Raw genomic sequence first — 13,925 nt, forward strand, 5'->3', positions numbered from 1 at the left:
TCTTTAGTAAGCAGTAGCCACTTTTCTTAGGTAGGGTTACTATTTCTGTGATGAGACACCAAGGCCAAAGCCATTTAGGGAGGAAAGGGTTTATTTCACCCACAGTTCCAGATAACAGTCCGTTATCAACAGCAGCAAGGGCAGGAACTCTGGCAGGGCAGGAACTGATGGAGAGGCCGTGAATCGAAGGGGTGCACATACTAGCTTGGTTCCCCTTAGCTTGCTAATCCAGGACCATCAGCTCAGAAGTGGCACCGCCCACGATGGTCTTGTCCCTCCCCCATCAGTCACAGATGAAGAAAACCTGGATCTTGTGGAGGTATTTCCTTAACTGAGGTTCCTTCCTTTCGTATAACTTGTGTCAAGTTGACATAAAGCTAGCCAGGACATTACTTTTGAGAGAAGAGTGAAAATATCATTCTTCTGGACAAATTCAGAATTCCTTCAAAACCCCAGTGAAAAAAATGATCTGTTCAATAAAAGCATTAAGTCTCCACTTCATCTGGTCAATCCTCTTCCTTCCAGAGATTTGATGATATAATACCCAGAATATTTTATTTTTGTTTCCAACTTCTGCTTACACTTTATACCAAGTCCTTTCCCAAATGAAGCAGTCTTACAAATCGACTCCGGATCTCCTTGGTTCTTGCTCCGTAGATAATGGGATTGAGCACGGGAGGCACCAGCACATAGAGGTTAGCCAGGAAGATGTGTACATGCTTGGGAACCCGGTTGTGACCAAAACGGTGAGTGAGGAAGGAGAAGAAGGCAGGTATATAGAAAACCAGAATGACACCAAAGTGAGAGCCACAGGTACTCAGAGCCTTGCGTTGAGCATCACGGGATGGAAGACGAAAGACAGCCCGGAGGATGAAGCCATAGGAGACGGCAATGAGAACTGAGTCCAGGCCCATGGCCAGCAGAGCCACAGTCAGCCCATAGACAATGTTGACAGTGATGTTGGCACAGGCAAGCCTAGCAACACCCATATGTTCACAGTATGTGTGAGCCATGACATGGTGACCACAGTAGGGCAGTCGCTTCAGCAAAAAGATAAAGGGGGACACAATAACTACACTGCGGACTATGCCAGCAAAGACAATTTGGCCTATGACAGTATGATTGAGAATGGTTGTATATCTTAGAGGGTTACAGATAGCCACATATCGATCAAAGGACATGGCAAGGAGAACTGAGGACTCTAGAGCATAGATGGCGTGGACACAAAACATCTGGGCTAGGCATCCGCCAAAGGAAATCTCATTAGCATGGAGCCACAGAATGGCCAGCATTTTAGGTACAGTGGTAGAGCTGAGAGCCAGGTCAGTGAGTGAGAGAAGGCAGAGGAAGAGGTACATGGGTGCATGAAGCACACTTTCTGTCCCAATGACAAAGATGAGGGCAGCATTACCAAGCAGTGCTACCAGATACATGACACAGAAAGGGATGGCAATCCAGGGGTGGGCAAACTCCAGCCCTGGGATTCCAGTCAGGAAGAAAGTGACTGGGAGACTGTCACTTACGTTGGAGGCTGACGTCCGTCTTGGCACATGAAGGGCTCTATCCAAGGGGTGACGGCATGCCTGCCCTGCAATATTATGTATCAGGCTCATTCACACATTCGTAGCCTGAGAAAATGGTCTGTCACTTGCTCAAGAATCCCTTGAAACCTCTGATATTTCCTCTATTATTCATCAATGCTACTCTTATATTCAACACAAGATATGTGTTTATGTTCCTAAATGAATACTTCCTGACTCATGTTGTGAAAAGTCTTGTGTATTATCTAGAGTCTTTTAGCCTGTTCCCGTGGATGGACTTTTCTTCGTTTTCCTCACCCATACCCCACCCACATCATTTTCAGTTTTCTTTATTTCCCCTTCTATATATTTTTTCTTATTTCAGTTAGCATTCCAGGGTACTTCTGTCACTATTATGCTGCTTAGCCGTCTTTAAATTCTTGCCTATTTGATGTGGACTCAATGTTTCTTGTAGGACTTAAACTTGGTTTTATATATCCAGATTCTAAGTTGGGACTTTTTACCCAATGTCAATATTTAATTTTCTATCACTTCCAAAGAAACCATTTTATTCCTTGTCGCTTCCTAATGTTATAAATTTACTCCATGTGTTGAACTTGGACCCTATTCCTACTTGCATTGAGATTTCCAGGGATAACACTGGGTGGTTTTGGCTTACTCTGGTACTGGTCTGTCGTGGTAGAATCTGGCAAGCTGGAACCACTACACACTCCCTCCCCCTCTTTTTGGCCCAGCGTTATACCTGTGCAGGATTTCCAACTATTGTTGTGAGAAATCTGTTACTCTGTCAGCATCTGTGGCTGAGAGGATGGGGACAGAGTACACACACAGTATGAAGGCATATTGAGTTAGCGTCTCACTTGGTTTCACAGCTGGGGCCTCTTCCAAATGTGCCCCAGCTGTTTTGGAATCACTCTGGTGACTGAGTTTTTGAGATCTTGCTTAGACAAACACAGTTTAGTCAAACTCAGAAGTGTTAAACCACAAGTGCTGTAACTCTGAGAGGCTTTTCTTTCTTTCTTTAAATCAAACACAGTTTTGTTTTGGAATCTGTTTTTAGAAACATACCTGTGCAGGGGGCATCCATTTTGGTAGAGTGTTGGTCCCTGCAGTACTGTGTGGGCTCACAGCCGCTCTGAGATGTATTACATAAATGCAGAGTTGTTGAGAGAGAAAGAAGAGGTACAGCGAATTGAGCAGGTGTGTACCTGTGTTTGAAGCTTTGCTGGAGTGGAAGGTGGGTGTCCTTGCAAATTCAGATGGGTGTGGCTTGAGAGAGTGAGGAGACTCAGTGTTATTCTTGTTGAATTGTCTGCCCCTTTTAAAGTTTTCTGAATTCTCTGAATGTCTTCCGCTCAGCCTGTATTCTGCTCTGCTTTGGTCACATGACTCATTAAGTGAGGTTATTTATTGATTCATTCTGCAATGCTCAGGAGGAAAGACTCCATGTCCTCCTCTGAGGGGACCTGCTGTGTACCTCTTGAGGGAGAAAGAAAATGAGAAGTTGATAAATGAGGAAAGAATTGAGTGAGGAAAAAAATTGCAGTAACTTTTGAAGGGAAGTGGAAATTAACTCTTGTCTGTTCTTTATTCTCTGTCCTGGTCTTGATCTGTCTTCTTTCCTTGCTTCCGTTTTTTTTTTCTTTCATTCTGAGTTTTCTTGAGTGCCCAGTTACTGTGGTTCCCCAGAATTCTGTGCTCAGGCAGAAAGATTTATGTGAATAGAGTAATAGCAGTCAGTGGTGGTGAATGCGCTTGTGCTACCAGATGCTGCTTAAAATTCCACAGTCAAAGGGCAGGAAGGATGGCTCAGCAGTTAAGAGTACTGGCTGCTCTTCCAGAAGACCTAGGTTTGATTCCCAGAAATTACATGGTGGTTCACAGCTGTAAATTCAGTTCTAGGGAATATGATGCCTGCTTCTGACATCTGAAGACACTGCATGCACGTGGCACACAGTCATATATGCATGCAAAATATCCATAAACATAAGATAAAAATATGTGCATTCAGCATGCATGGGGCCTACACAGGACTGAGAGGGGAAATAAAACCAGCCTCCATCCCTAAGCCAGAAACTATCTCTAATTGATAACCACTCACAAAGGAAAATTAATTTTCTCATTTCATCAGTTATTATACATATGAACAAACATTCAGAAAACATTTTCCCTAGTTAGATGAATACAGCTTCCTCTTTTCTTTTGAATTACTTTATGTGTCCAACATTAATGAAATCGAATACAGTTCACATTCAGTCACTCTTAATTTTATTTATGTAAAGTAGTACACTGGAAGAATGTGGTTGATATAAACAAATTCAATGGGAATGACTCTTGCTTCTGGCATGTAGGATGTGTACCATAGTTAGAGGTCAGCAACAGTTTTAGGAATTCTGATTGTCTGAAGCCTGCACTCCAGACTCTGTGGAAACGTGTGGTATGCTGGTGTGAGGAGGATGACTACAACGGAGAAATTGGAAAATCAGCTATTGTTCCTAATGAGAAGTTAGGAGCTTGAGTGATACTACAAAAGAAAGATATGAATGGTAACATCAATCCCTTTTCAGATTGCTTTCCCAGGCTGCCTTCAAGGCCTCTTCATGGCGGAGATAAACAGATTGCTGACTAGCAAAGAAAAAATGTAGGCTCACCCTAGGCATCTCACCCAGAGCACAGAGCCTAGTTTCGGAGTGAACAAAAATAGCTTATCAATCACCACAGTGATCTTTCTTACCTGTGTGTGGTGGTTTGAACATGTGGCCCCTGTTGCTACTGCTGACTTAGGTGATGCAGCCTTGCTGGAGGAAGTATACCACTGTGAGCAGACTTTAAGATTAAGAATCCATGCCTACTTCCAGGTTTCTCTCTCTGTTTCATGCCTGTGAAGATATGAGCGTTCAGCTTCCTACTCTTGATGTTATGCTTGCTGTTTGGTGCCATACCTTCAATTGTCCAACATGGACTCTTGTCCATCTGGAACCATATACCAAAATAAACTTTCTTTTAAGATGCCATTGGTCATGGAGTTTTATCACAGCAACAGAACAATAAGTAATATACTATATAAACATATGTAGAATAAGTTGGGTGTTATTTTATGAGTAAATAAATATGAAGCATATAAAAACTAGAAGTTAATTAATTTTGTTATCTCCCACTGTGTTTTTTCTATATAATTTGTTATAAGAAAAACTGCATATTGATAAATATTTTATGGGACTAAATTGTTTTAAGATTAGATATAACATTAAAATATTCCATGAAGAATTTTTAATTGAATAATGAGTATCTATGCTATGTATATCTTCTTGAGAATGTGTGATGTGGGACTCCCATCTGTATTCTGTGAATATATTTTATTATCATTAGTTAATAAAGAAGCTACTTTGGCCTGTGGCAGGGCAGAATAGAGCTAGGAAGAAAAACTAAACTGAATTTTGGGAGAAAAAAGACAGAGTCAGAGAGACGCCATGTAGCTGCCAAAGGAAACAGACACCAGATGGAACTTTACCAGGTGAGCCACAACCTTGTAGTGATACACAGAATAATAGAAATGGGTTAATTTAAGAGATAAGAGATAGCTAGAAATATGCATAAACTATTAGCCAGGCAGTGTTTTAATTAATAGAGTTTCTGTGTGATTATTTCAGGTCTGGATGTGGTTGCGTATAGACTGGGATATATTCAAATCTAAAACTCAGAGGACTTGCTCGAAGGATTTGATCCATTATTTTAACTTTTTAGGAAAATAATAAGGAAGTGTTGAAAATAAAAAAAGGAATAAGAGAGGTTTACCATGATGGGGATTTAGGCGGAAAATATTGAGCAACATTTCTGCATTTTTTTTCTCATATTTACATCCTAATCAAAACTTCCCCTCTTGCCCCTCTTCCCAGTCCTCCCCCTATCTTTATCCACTCTTCCTCTACTGTTGCTCTTTAGATAAAGATTTCATGGATATCAACCAGTCGTGGTATATCAAGCTGCAGTGAGACCAGGCACCTTCTCCTTCACTAAAGTTGGATGAGGCAATCAGGCTGGAGGAATGGGTTCCCAAATCAGGCAACAGAGTCAGAGCCATGCCCTGCTCCCACAGCTAGGAGATCTACACTAAGACCAAGCCAGACAACTGTAGTATATGCAGAGGGCCTATGTCAGTCCCATGTAGGATCCCTGGTTGTTGGTTCAGTCTCTGTGAACCCTTATGAGCCCATGCTAGTTAGTTCTGTGGGTTTTCTTGTGGTATCATTGATGTCACTGAGTTCTACAATCCTTCCTCCATATCTTCTGCAGGGTTGCCAATTTTTATGCTCATTTTCTCTTCTCTTTCCTTCTTTTGTCTCCTTTGCTATATGCTGTATGTTATGATTTCCATGGACACAGGCCATCTCTAAGAGATGATCAAGGGATGTGTGCATGCTCCCTGTCCATTAGCCCTAATTTCACAAAATATACTTTAAAATTATTAATATTTTGGAAAGAGCATGTCTAATCTTGTCAAAGAGTTGGGTTCAGTTCCCAGGACCTACCTCCAGTAGCTCCTAACTGCCTGTAATCTCCAGACAGAAAATCATACTTTCTCTTCTGTTTTCTACAGGGACTACATGGTATACATAAACTCACCCAGGCATGCACATATTCATATAAAAATAAACAAACAAGTGAACTATCTGAATACATATGACTAAGAAGGAAAATAATGTGTTTAAAATTTATATGTAATGTATGCTTCATAATCTGTGACTTATGTCTGAATGGGGCAGAAATACTGTAATGTCATAAAAACTATGAACAGTTTTTGATACGTGTTTTTCATTTTGTTCTGTTTTATAGGAATGATAAATTGCAGAAAACATCTCTGTCTCTCTCTCCACTCCTTCTTTCTCACACCCCCTCACACACCCCATATATTGATTAGCTGGCTGGTTATTTGACTGACAGGTGTCTGTGGAAGCAGTGCACCAGGGAAGAGTCCAAGAGCTTTCACTTAGGAAGCCAAATTTCCCCATATTGCTCTGAATATTTTTGCTTAGTCAATGAAAATTAAACATCAGAAGAATACTTACATTAAAAACTTATTATTAAAATTTATGTTAATTTCAATATCACTTAATAATTTGTTTTAGCAGTGTTAAATACCTGCCCAGCATCCTGAAAAGATATGAGTCCTCTTCATCTCTTTTATAAAGACAATATAAAGAGGTGGTTTGATTTTTGTTTTTTAACAAAATAAAAGATAAGACAAGTCCACAGTGCTTTCGAATCACAAACATCCTGGGAGTAAGCAAACATTCTCTGATTGGACTTAAATTCCATTCACAAAATGAAACCCATATCTGGTACCATTAGCAGGCTAAGAACCTGTGACTAGACAGGTCATAGGTTCTAGAGGCAAATCTACTATTGTTACCCTACTTAAATAAACATGCTATTAAATAGACTCTTAATGATATCATTATACCCATAGGTCAATACATTGCTCAACCCTCATCAGAGAACTAGATAGCAATTAATATAGAAACCCACAACTAGCTAGAGAGCAGAGAATCTGAACCAGCAGAATGGTCTGCTCTGAAGGGACCATCTATATCTCACATCTCTCCCAAGACTCAGAGATCTACTGTAGAAAAGGTGTGGAAAGAGTGTAGCAGACAGAGCTGGGGGATGACTAAAGATTACTTTCTAGATTCAGGAGGGCAGCTGCACACATAAACTCACACAAGTTGCAGCAGCTATAAAAATCCAAACAAGCCCCAATTAGACCAAATCTCAGTATGGAGAGAGAAGTTGAACACAAAAATCCTACCCCTAGTCATGGAGCTATTGACATTTGTTAGCTGCTGGGAGAGGGAGACATATGTTCTCTAAGGTGTAGCCCCTGTTAAGTCATCCACTCTTAGGTGAAGACCACACATCCAAGAATAAAAAGGACACAAAATTAGGTCAGTACCGAAGGGAATGTGGATCTGGGAAGAGTTGAATATGATCAAAACACATTGCTGTGAAACTGTCAGGGACCAACCTTGACAAAAATACCACTTGCCAGGGAAGGGACATGGGGATCAGAAAATATAGTGAAGAATGCGATGAAGTGAGTAAAAATAATAAAACAGAAACATAGAATATTACTGGGAGGGAATTCCAGTGAATACTAAAATCATGAGTGTTTAATTTTCCATATGCTTTTATACCCCCAAAACAAAAGGGGGGGGGGAGAAGGCAACAAAAGACTTCTTTAACACAATACAAAGGACAACTCGAACAGTTAATTGCTTTAACACTTTGAGACATCAAGTCATTAGCATTCTGTTGTTTAGGCAGTAAAGCCACCCTAGAGCAAGTGTCCTGAAAACTGCCACTCTCCAGGTAACCTCCTATTACAAAAGAAAGAGCAGAAGTATGCTTGCATATCCTGACCATCTGTCAGGGTGGTGTGGACCTACCTGTATGAGCCATCTTAATGTCAAAAGAACCAAGTAACCACATCCTGAGTCAGAATGTGCAACCCTGATTGCTGTTATCAATTCTGAGGAACCTCCTAACTCTCTGACCATCAGACAAGGTGGAAATAGGCTCACATTTTTGGGCCTCCCCATGAAACCCTCAAAGAATTAATAAAAAGCCTACAACAGATACTGATGAGTTTAGGGAGAGGGAGGGACTCATTACTCCTGACAGGAATATGAACTAGCAGTTCTATTACAGGTACTCACATAGTCATAAATTTCTAAAAATAAATCCACCCTAGATCCTATCTCGGTATATTTCCAAAAGAAGGACGTCTGTGTAATGAGGATACACATGCAGTCTCACGCATGTTTCAGCGCTCTTTACAGCAATGAAGGCATGAAATCAGCCCGGGTCCCCAAAAGCTGCTAAATGAAAAATAAAATATGTAACATACATGTACAATAGTATACTTATTCAGCTTTGGAGGAGGGTGAACTCTGGCCATTTGCAGCAAACTGAGTATGACTAGAAGACACAAAATGAAATAGCAGTGGGTGAGTTACTTATGGGGGCAGAGGATGACCATATTTCTCTCATGCTAGCCAAGGCCTTTGACTCAACCAGATTGGTCTCCAGTTTATAATCCTTTTGACTTAGTCTCTCCATGTCATGATTACAGGTTTGCATTATCATGTCTGTCTGGTATATGCTGTAATAATTGTAAGTGAATAATCGAATGGTCTGTGTTTGAAAGCAGCCTTGCCACTCGGTACTAATAATTTTGAGTGTGTTTTGACTTTCTGAGCCTCCAGTTTTCTCATGTGTGAAGTGGGAGGATTCCTTGTCTGTGAAGTTGGTTGTGAAGATTAAATAAGGCAATGCCCTTAAGCTTTGATGGGGTTCAGAGGACACCGAAAACTCCGGGCATCATTGAGAAACATCTGTTTCTATTGTCTATGAGAATAGCTAGCTTTACAGTAGAGTTTCTACTCCTTACCTGGAAAGGGGTCTTAAAGTGGGAACTAGGCTTGCAAAGAAGGGCTCTGTCTATCTGGAGGTGGGGAAGAATGAATTATATTTATATATTATCATTTACTAGAGTTGGTACTCAGACTCTGACTTGACACATTGTTTTCAGGACTCCAGCAGACACGAGGAGAAGCCATAGGTGCATGCAAGCTCTGTTTAGCTGGGGGGAGAGGGACTTTTGTCATGTTCTTTGCGAAATTTGAAGCTCCCATGGGAATAGACAGGAGTAAACACCAGAATCTTGTGATGAAGAACCTATTCCCAGGAGTGTTTGGCTGAAGACTATTAGGTCTTGTTGTAGGCCCTCCATTGCTCAGAAGCTGAGAAGTGGCTCCTGAGATATTCAGCATGAATATGGGTCCTTCTGTATCTTTCACCAGCCCCCATCACAGGTCGCCAGGAACATGAGGCAGGCTGAGGTAGCTGCTTGTAGCTGTGTGTGCTTTTATTTGTCTTTCTCGTAGTCCTTATTTGCAGTGTTGTCTCTCATCTTGCATTTCCTTATTTGACCCTTACCATTTCATATTATTTCCTCTTTAAACAAAAACAAAAACAGAAAACATTTTTTTCTGGGTGGTGGTGGCACACTCCTTTAAGCCCAGTACTTTGTAGGCAGAGGCATGCGGATCTCTATGAGTTTTAAGACAACCTGGTCTACAGAGAGAGAGAGTTCCAGGACAGTCAGGGCTAAACAGAGAAACCCTGCCTTGAGAAAACAGCACCATTGAGCAAACAAACAAAACCATTTGATTTCAGCCTTTCCTCCTCTTTTTATGTTTTTGTCTTTCTAACTCTTTGTCACTTCTTTCTTCACTCTTCTTATTTTGTTCCTTGGTGTAAATACATGGAAAATTACAAAGAAGCAGAAATGGCGCTAGCATCAGCAGGGCTACTGAGGCCTCTGCATACTCTCTGGTTACAGCAGGATCAGATACAAGTACTATTCTTTCTCTGCAGAAGCAGGCTTCTATTAAGGCAGTTTTAGATTTCCTTACCATGGAATGTATTTCATGGTGGACTGAAACTAGGGTGTTCAAGAAGTCTTTTCACCTTGGGACAGTCTCCCCTAAAACCAGCAGTGTTCTTGCTTTGCATGATGCTGTCAGGGGTTCATCCCACTCTAAAGGTTTCTCTAAGTTTCTTGTCTGTCTTTCCTATCTCATCAAAACTAATGCTGCTTCCCAGAAAACCTGCACTTCATTCATGGATCCTTGGGACTCTTTTCAAAATCCTTGTCCTCCAACAGGCAATTTTCTCCTGATATTTATTTAGTATTAATATTTCCTGATACAATACTTCTGCCACAGAAAACGATCTTTCCTGAGGGTTGTATAGAATAGTAAATATGGAAACTGTATGTTGTTCAATGATGGATATGTGTGTTAATGATTACCTGTGAGACACAGAAATTGATCAGACCCCCGAAGGTTTATAGGTTTGCCATAGAAATGTTACAAAATATTGTTAAGTGTGTTTCTTTCTCAAATGGATGGTTATAAAGCATATATAAGAAAACAAAGGCAAAGGGTGTAAAACAAAAGGCTTGTCACTCTCATGATCTCACCGGGCTGGTGTAGGGTAGCATTTATTAGCTTCTACACCTAAGGAAATCTAATATTCTAATAGAGGAACAACAATGGTATGTTATGAATATGAAAGCATGTGATTTTTTAAATCAATTTATAGGAAAATACTGGGGATTGTAGTGGGTTAGAATTGAAGTTATAGCCATGTAGCTTCCTTATCAAGATCCCTGGGGTGATTTATTTCCTTTACTTGTACACCTATTTCCTTATTTTTCAGGATGGAAATTTAATTTCCAGTAGACCATCTTAGGTCGTGGTTATGAAGTGTGAAGCATATGGAAGGAGCTGACTGAATGGCCATAAAGACCATGTTCAGGGAGCTACTAAGAGGCTGAATGAGATGGCCAGCTCCCTTGGAGAGACTGCCAGTTCTTTCTCCTGAAAGAGCCTTAAAAAGAAGCCTCTTCAATGTGGGTCTCTGTCTCTGTCTCCTTTCATCGCCTGCTGAAGGTTAATATTCAGGAGGATGCCTATATGTTTTTCTTTGGGTTCTCCTTATTTAGCTTCTCTAGGATCCCTAATTATAGGCTCAATGTCCTTAGTTTATGGCTAGAAACCAAATATGAGTGAGTACACCCCATGTTCCTCTTTTTGGGTCTGGCTTACCTCACTCAGGATAGTGTTTTCTATTTCCATCCATTTGCATGCAAAATTCAAGAAGCCCTTGTTTTTTACTGCTGAGTAGTACTCTAATATGTATATATTCCATACTTTGTTCATCCATTCTTCCATTGAAGGGCATCTAGGTTGTTTCCAGGTTGGAGCACCGGACATAAACCTCAAGGTCCAAATCAGGAGCAGAAGGAGAGAGAGCACGAACAAGGAACTCAGGACTGTAAGGGGTGCACCCACACACTGAGACAATGGGGGTGTTCTACTGGGAACTCACCAAGGCCAGCTGGCCTGGGTCTGGAAAAGCCTGGGATAAAACCGGACTCACTGAACATAGCGGACAATGAGGACTACTGAGAACTCAAGAACAATGGCAATGGGTTTCTGATCCTACTGCATACACTGGCTTTGTGGGAGCCTAGGCAGTTTGGATGCTCAACTTACTAGACCTGGATGGAGGTGGGGGTTCCTTGGACTTCCCACAGGACAGGGAACCCTGATTGCTTTTCGCGCTGAGGGGGGGTACTTATTAGGGGAGGGGGAGGGAAATGGGAGGCGGTGGTGGGGAAGAGACAGAAATCTTTAATAAATAAATAAATTTAAAAAATTAAAAAAAAATACTTTTGTAAACAATCTTATCTCAAGAGATAAAAAAAAAAAAGAAGCCTCTTCTCACAGCTAGAGTTTCCTGACTTTTTAGCTCAGTTGCCTTCAGAGGTCATGCATGTGCAGTCATGAAAATCCCTGCATGCTGCCTTTTCCTCTGCAGGGATTGTGGCAGGACTGGACACATGGTGTAGCTTGTATGAAACACCGATCTGACTGGTGACAAACTACCCTGTCCTCTCATGGGCAACTTCAGGATCAATGCCTCTGAGGCTCCCAGCTTTATTCTGACAGGCTTTCCAGGAATGGAAGCCATGGAGGTCTGGCTGTCCCTCCCTTTCATTTTATTCTATGCCATCTCCATTGTGGGCAACTCCTTGATCCTCCTCATTGTCAAGGAGGAGCAGAGCTTGCACCAGCCCATGTACTACTTCCTGTCCCTGCTTTCTGTGAATGACTTAGGTGTGTCTCTTTCCACTCTGCCAACTGTTCTGGCTGCCCTTTGTTTCCATGCCCAAGTGATTGCCTTTAACGCATGCTTGGCCCAGATGTTTTTTATACATCTTTTTTCTTGGACAGAGTCTGGCATTCTTCTAGCCATGAGCTTTGATCGCTATGTAGCCATATGCAATCCACTGCGCTATGCTACAGTGCTCACCAATGCCCGAATTGTGGCAATGGGCTTGGGAACAGTCCTCCGCAGTTTTGTTCTCATTGTGGTCTTCCCAGTACTTTTGCACAGACTGCCCTTCTGCCACCCTCAGAACATCCTCTCCCACGCTTACTGCCTACATGTGGATATGATTAAGCTGGCATGTACTGATGTTTCCCTCAACAGCCACTATGGGTTGTCCATTGTGCTGCTCACCTTTGGCCTGGACTCGGCACTCATTCTCATCTCTTATGTGCTTATCCTTCGATCAGTGCTGGCCATTGCATCTCGGGAGGAGCGCCTGAAGACGCTCAACACATGTGTGTCCCACATCTTGGCTGTGCTCATCTTCTATGTGCCCATGGTCAGTGTGTCCATTGTGCATCGTTTTGGGGCTGGCTTACCTCATGCAGTCCATATCCTCATGTCTACCCTCTATCTCTTTGTGCCTCCCATGTTAAATCCTGTCATCTACTCCATTAAGACAAAGGAGATTCGTAGGAGACTTCGCAAGATGCTTTTTAGGGTCAAGTTGTAATTCTGGCAAAGACAGAAATGGTATGTGATCTAATGTTGGAAGTATGAATAACCATGCACCAGAGCAGGGTTGTGAGGTGTGTGCTTAAAGTCCTAGGATCACTGCTAAAATGTTGGATCTACATTATTTTTATTAAGCTAGTACCTGCCAACACCATTTGGGGACATACCTAGAACTTAACTTTGTTAACTTTTCTTTGGAGACAGAAAGCAATCTTGTTTTCAAGAAAACCAACAGCACTTTTGCCATCACAACAATGAAATGCTATTTTTAAGTGATAGTGGTGTGATACCTGGGGTCTGAACAGTTACAATGATCTATTTGACTTTAGGATTCCTTGAGTGTTGTCCCCACACGGGAGACCAGAGGTACATCAGCATTTAGTTTCTGCTCATGGAAGTTGTCAGCCCTTCGCTTATAACTGCAGTGACTGTTCTGTCACTCTTCGTAGCTACGTTCCTCCTCAAAGAGTAGAACCATTCTGTGGCAATAATTTTGTGACATTCTCCCCATCCACATTACACTTGCCATGATTGTTCTGTTAAGATAGCATCTGTTAGACTAATAATGAAGGAATAAGTGAAGCATGATTGGATAAGGGATAACAATTGCGTAACGAAGAGAAGAAAATAAAGTTTGAACAAATCAACAAACCTATAAACCATTGTTTCCTTCTAACAAATTAGAGTTTCATATTGCAAAGTATTTCCTAGTTCGCTGAGTTTCTCACTGCTCCAATAAGAGAAAGTGTAAATGAAATTTGAGATTTTAGTCTTGATTGTTTTCACATGTACAAGTATCAGTCTTTCATCTATCTAGTTGGCTTGTTTGGAAGTAGAAATAAAATAATTTATCATTTATATAATAACAAGCATACCTGATATATACATTTAATTTCTATTTAATGGTAA

General features: G+C 41.2%; 2 protein-coding genes across 2 annotated transcripts; one reads left to right on the top strand and one right to left on the bottom strand.

Moving 5' to 3' along the window:
- Positions 1-584: 584 nt before the first annotated feature.
- Positions 585-1,613, bottom strand: LOC121457400 (olfactory receptor 52D1). Its single transcript, XM_041666071.1, has one exon. It carries the CDS (start codon positions 1,611-1,613, stop codon positions 585-587), a length of 1,029 nt encoding a protein of 342 aa, XP_041522005.1.
- A 10,453-nt stretch (positions 1,614-12,066) lies between these two features.
- On the top strand, positions 12,067-13,014 carry LOC121457917 (olfactory receptor 51I2-like). Its single transcript, XM_041666985.1, has one exon. It carries the CDS (start codon positions 12,067-12,069, stop codon positions 13,012-13,014), a length of 948 nt encoding a protein of 315 aa, XP_041522919.1.
- Positions 13,015-13,925: the final 911 nt, after the last annotated feature.

Source organism: Microtus oregoni, unplaced genomic scaffold (genome assembly GCF_018167655.1).
Source record: "Microtus oregoni isolate MIOR12 unplaced genomic scaffold, Mior012 000016F_ref0000370, whole genome shotgun sequence".
Classification (NCBI taxonomy): domain Eukaryota; kingdom Metazoa; phylum Chordata; class Mammalia; order Rodentia; family Cricetidae; genus Microtus; species Microtus oregoni.

Bases quoted from the DNA above. Each gene is read 5' to 3' on its own strand.
- LOC121457400 (XM_041666071.1), bottom strand. From the start codon at position 1,613: ATGAGCCTGATACATAATATTGCAGGGCAGGCATGCCGTCACCCCTTG.
- LOC121457917 (XM_041666985.1), top strand. From the start codon at position 12,067: ATGGGCAACTTCAGGATCAATGCCTCTGAGGCTCCCAGCTTTATTCTG.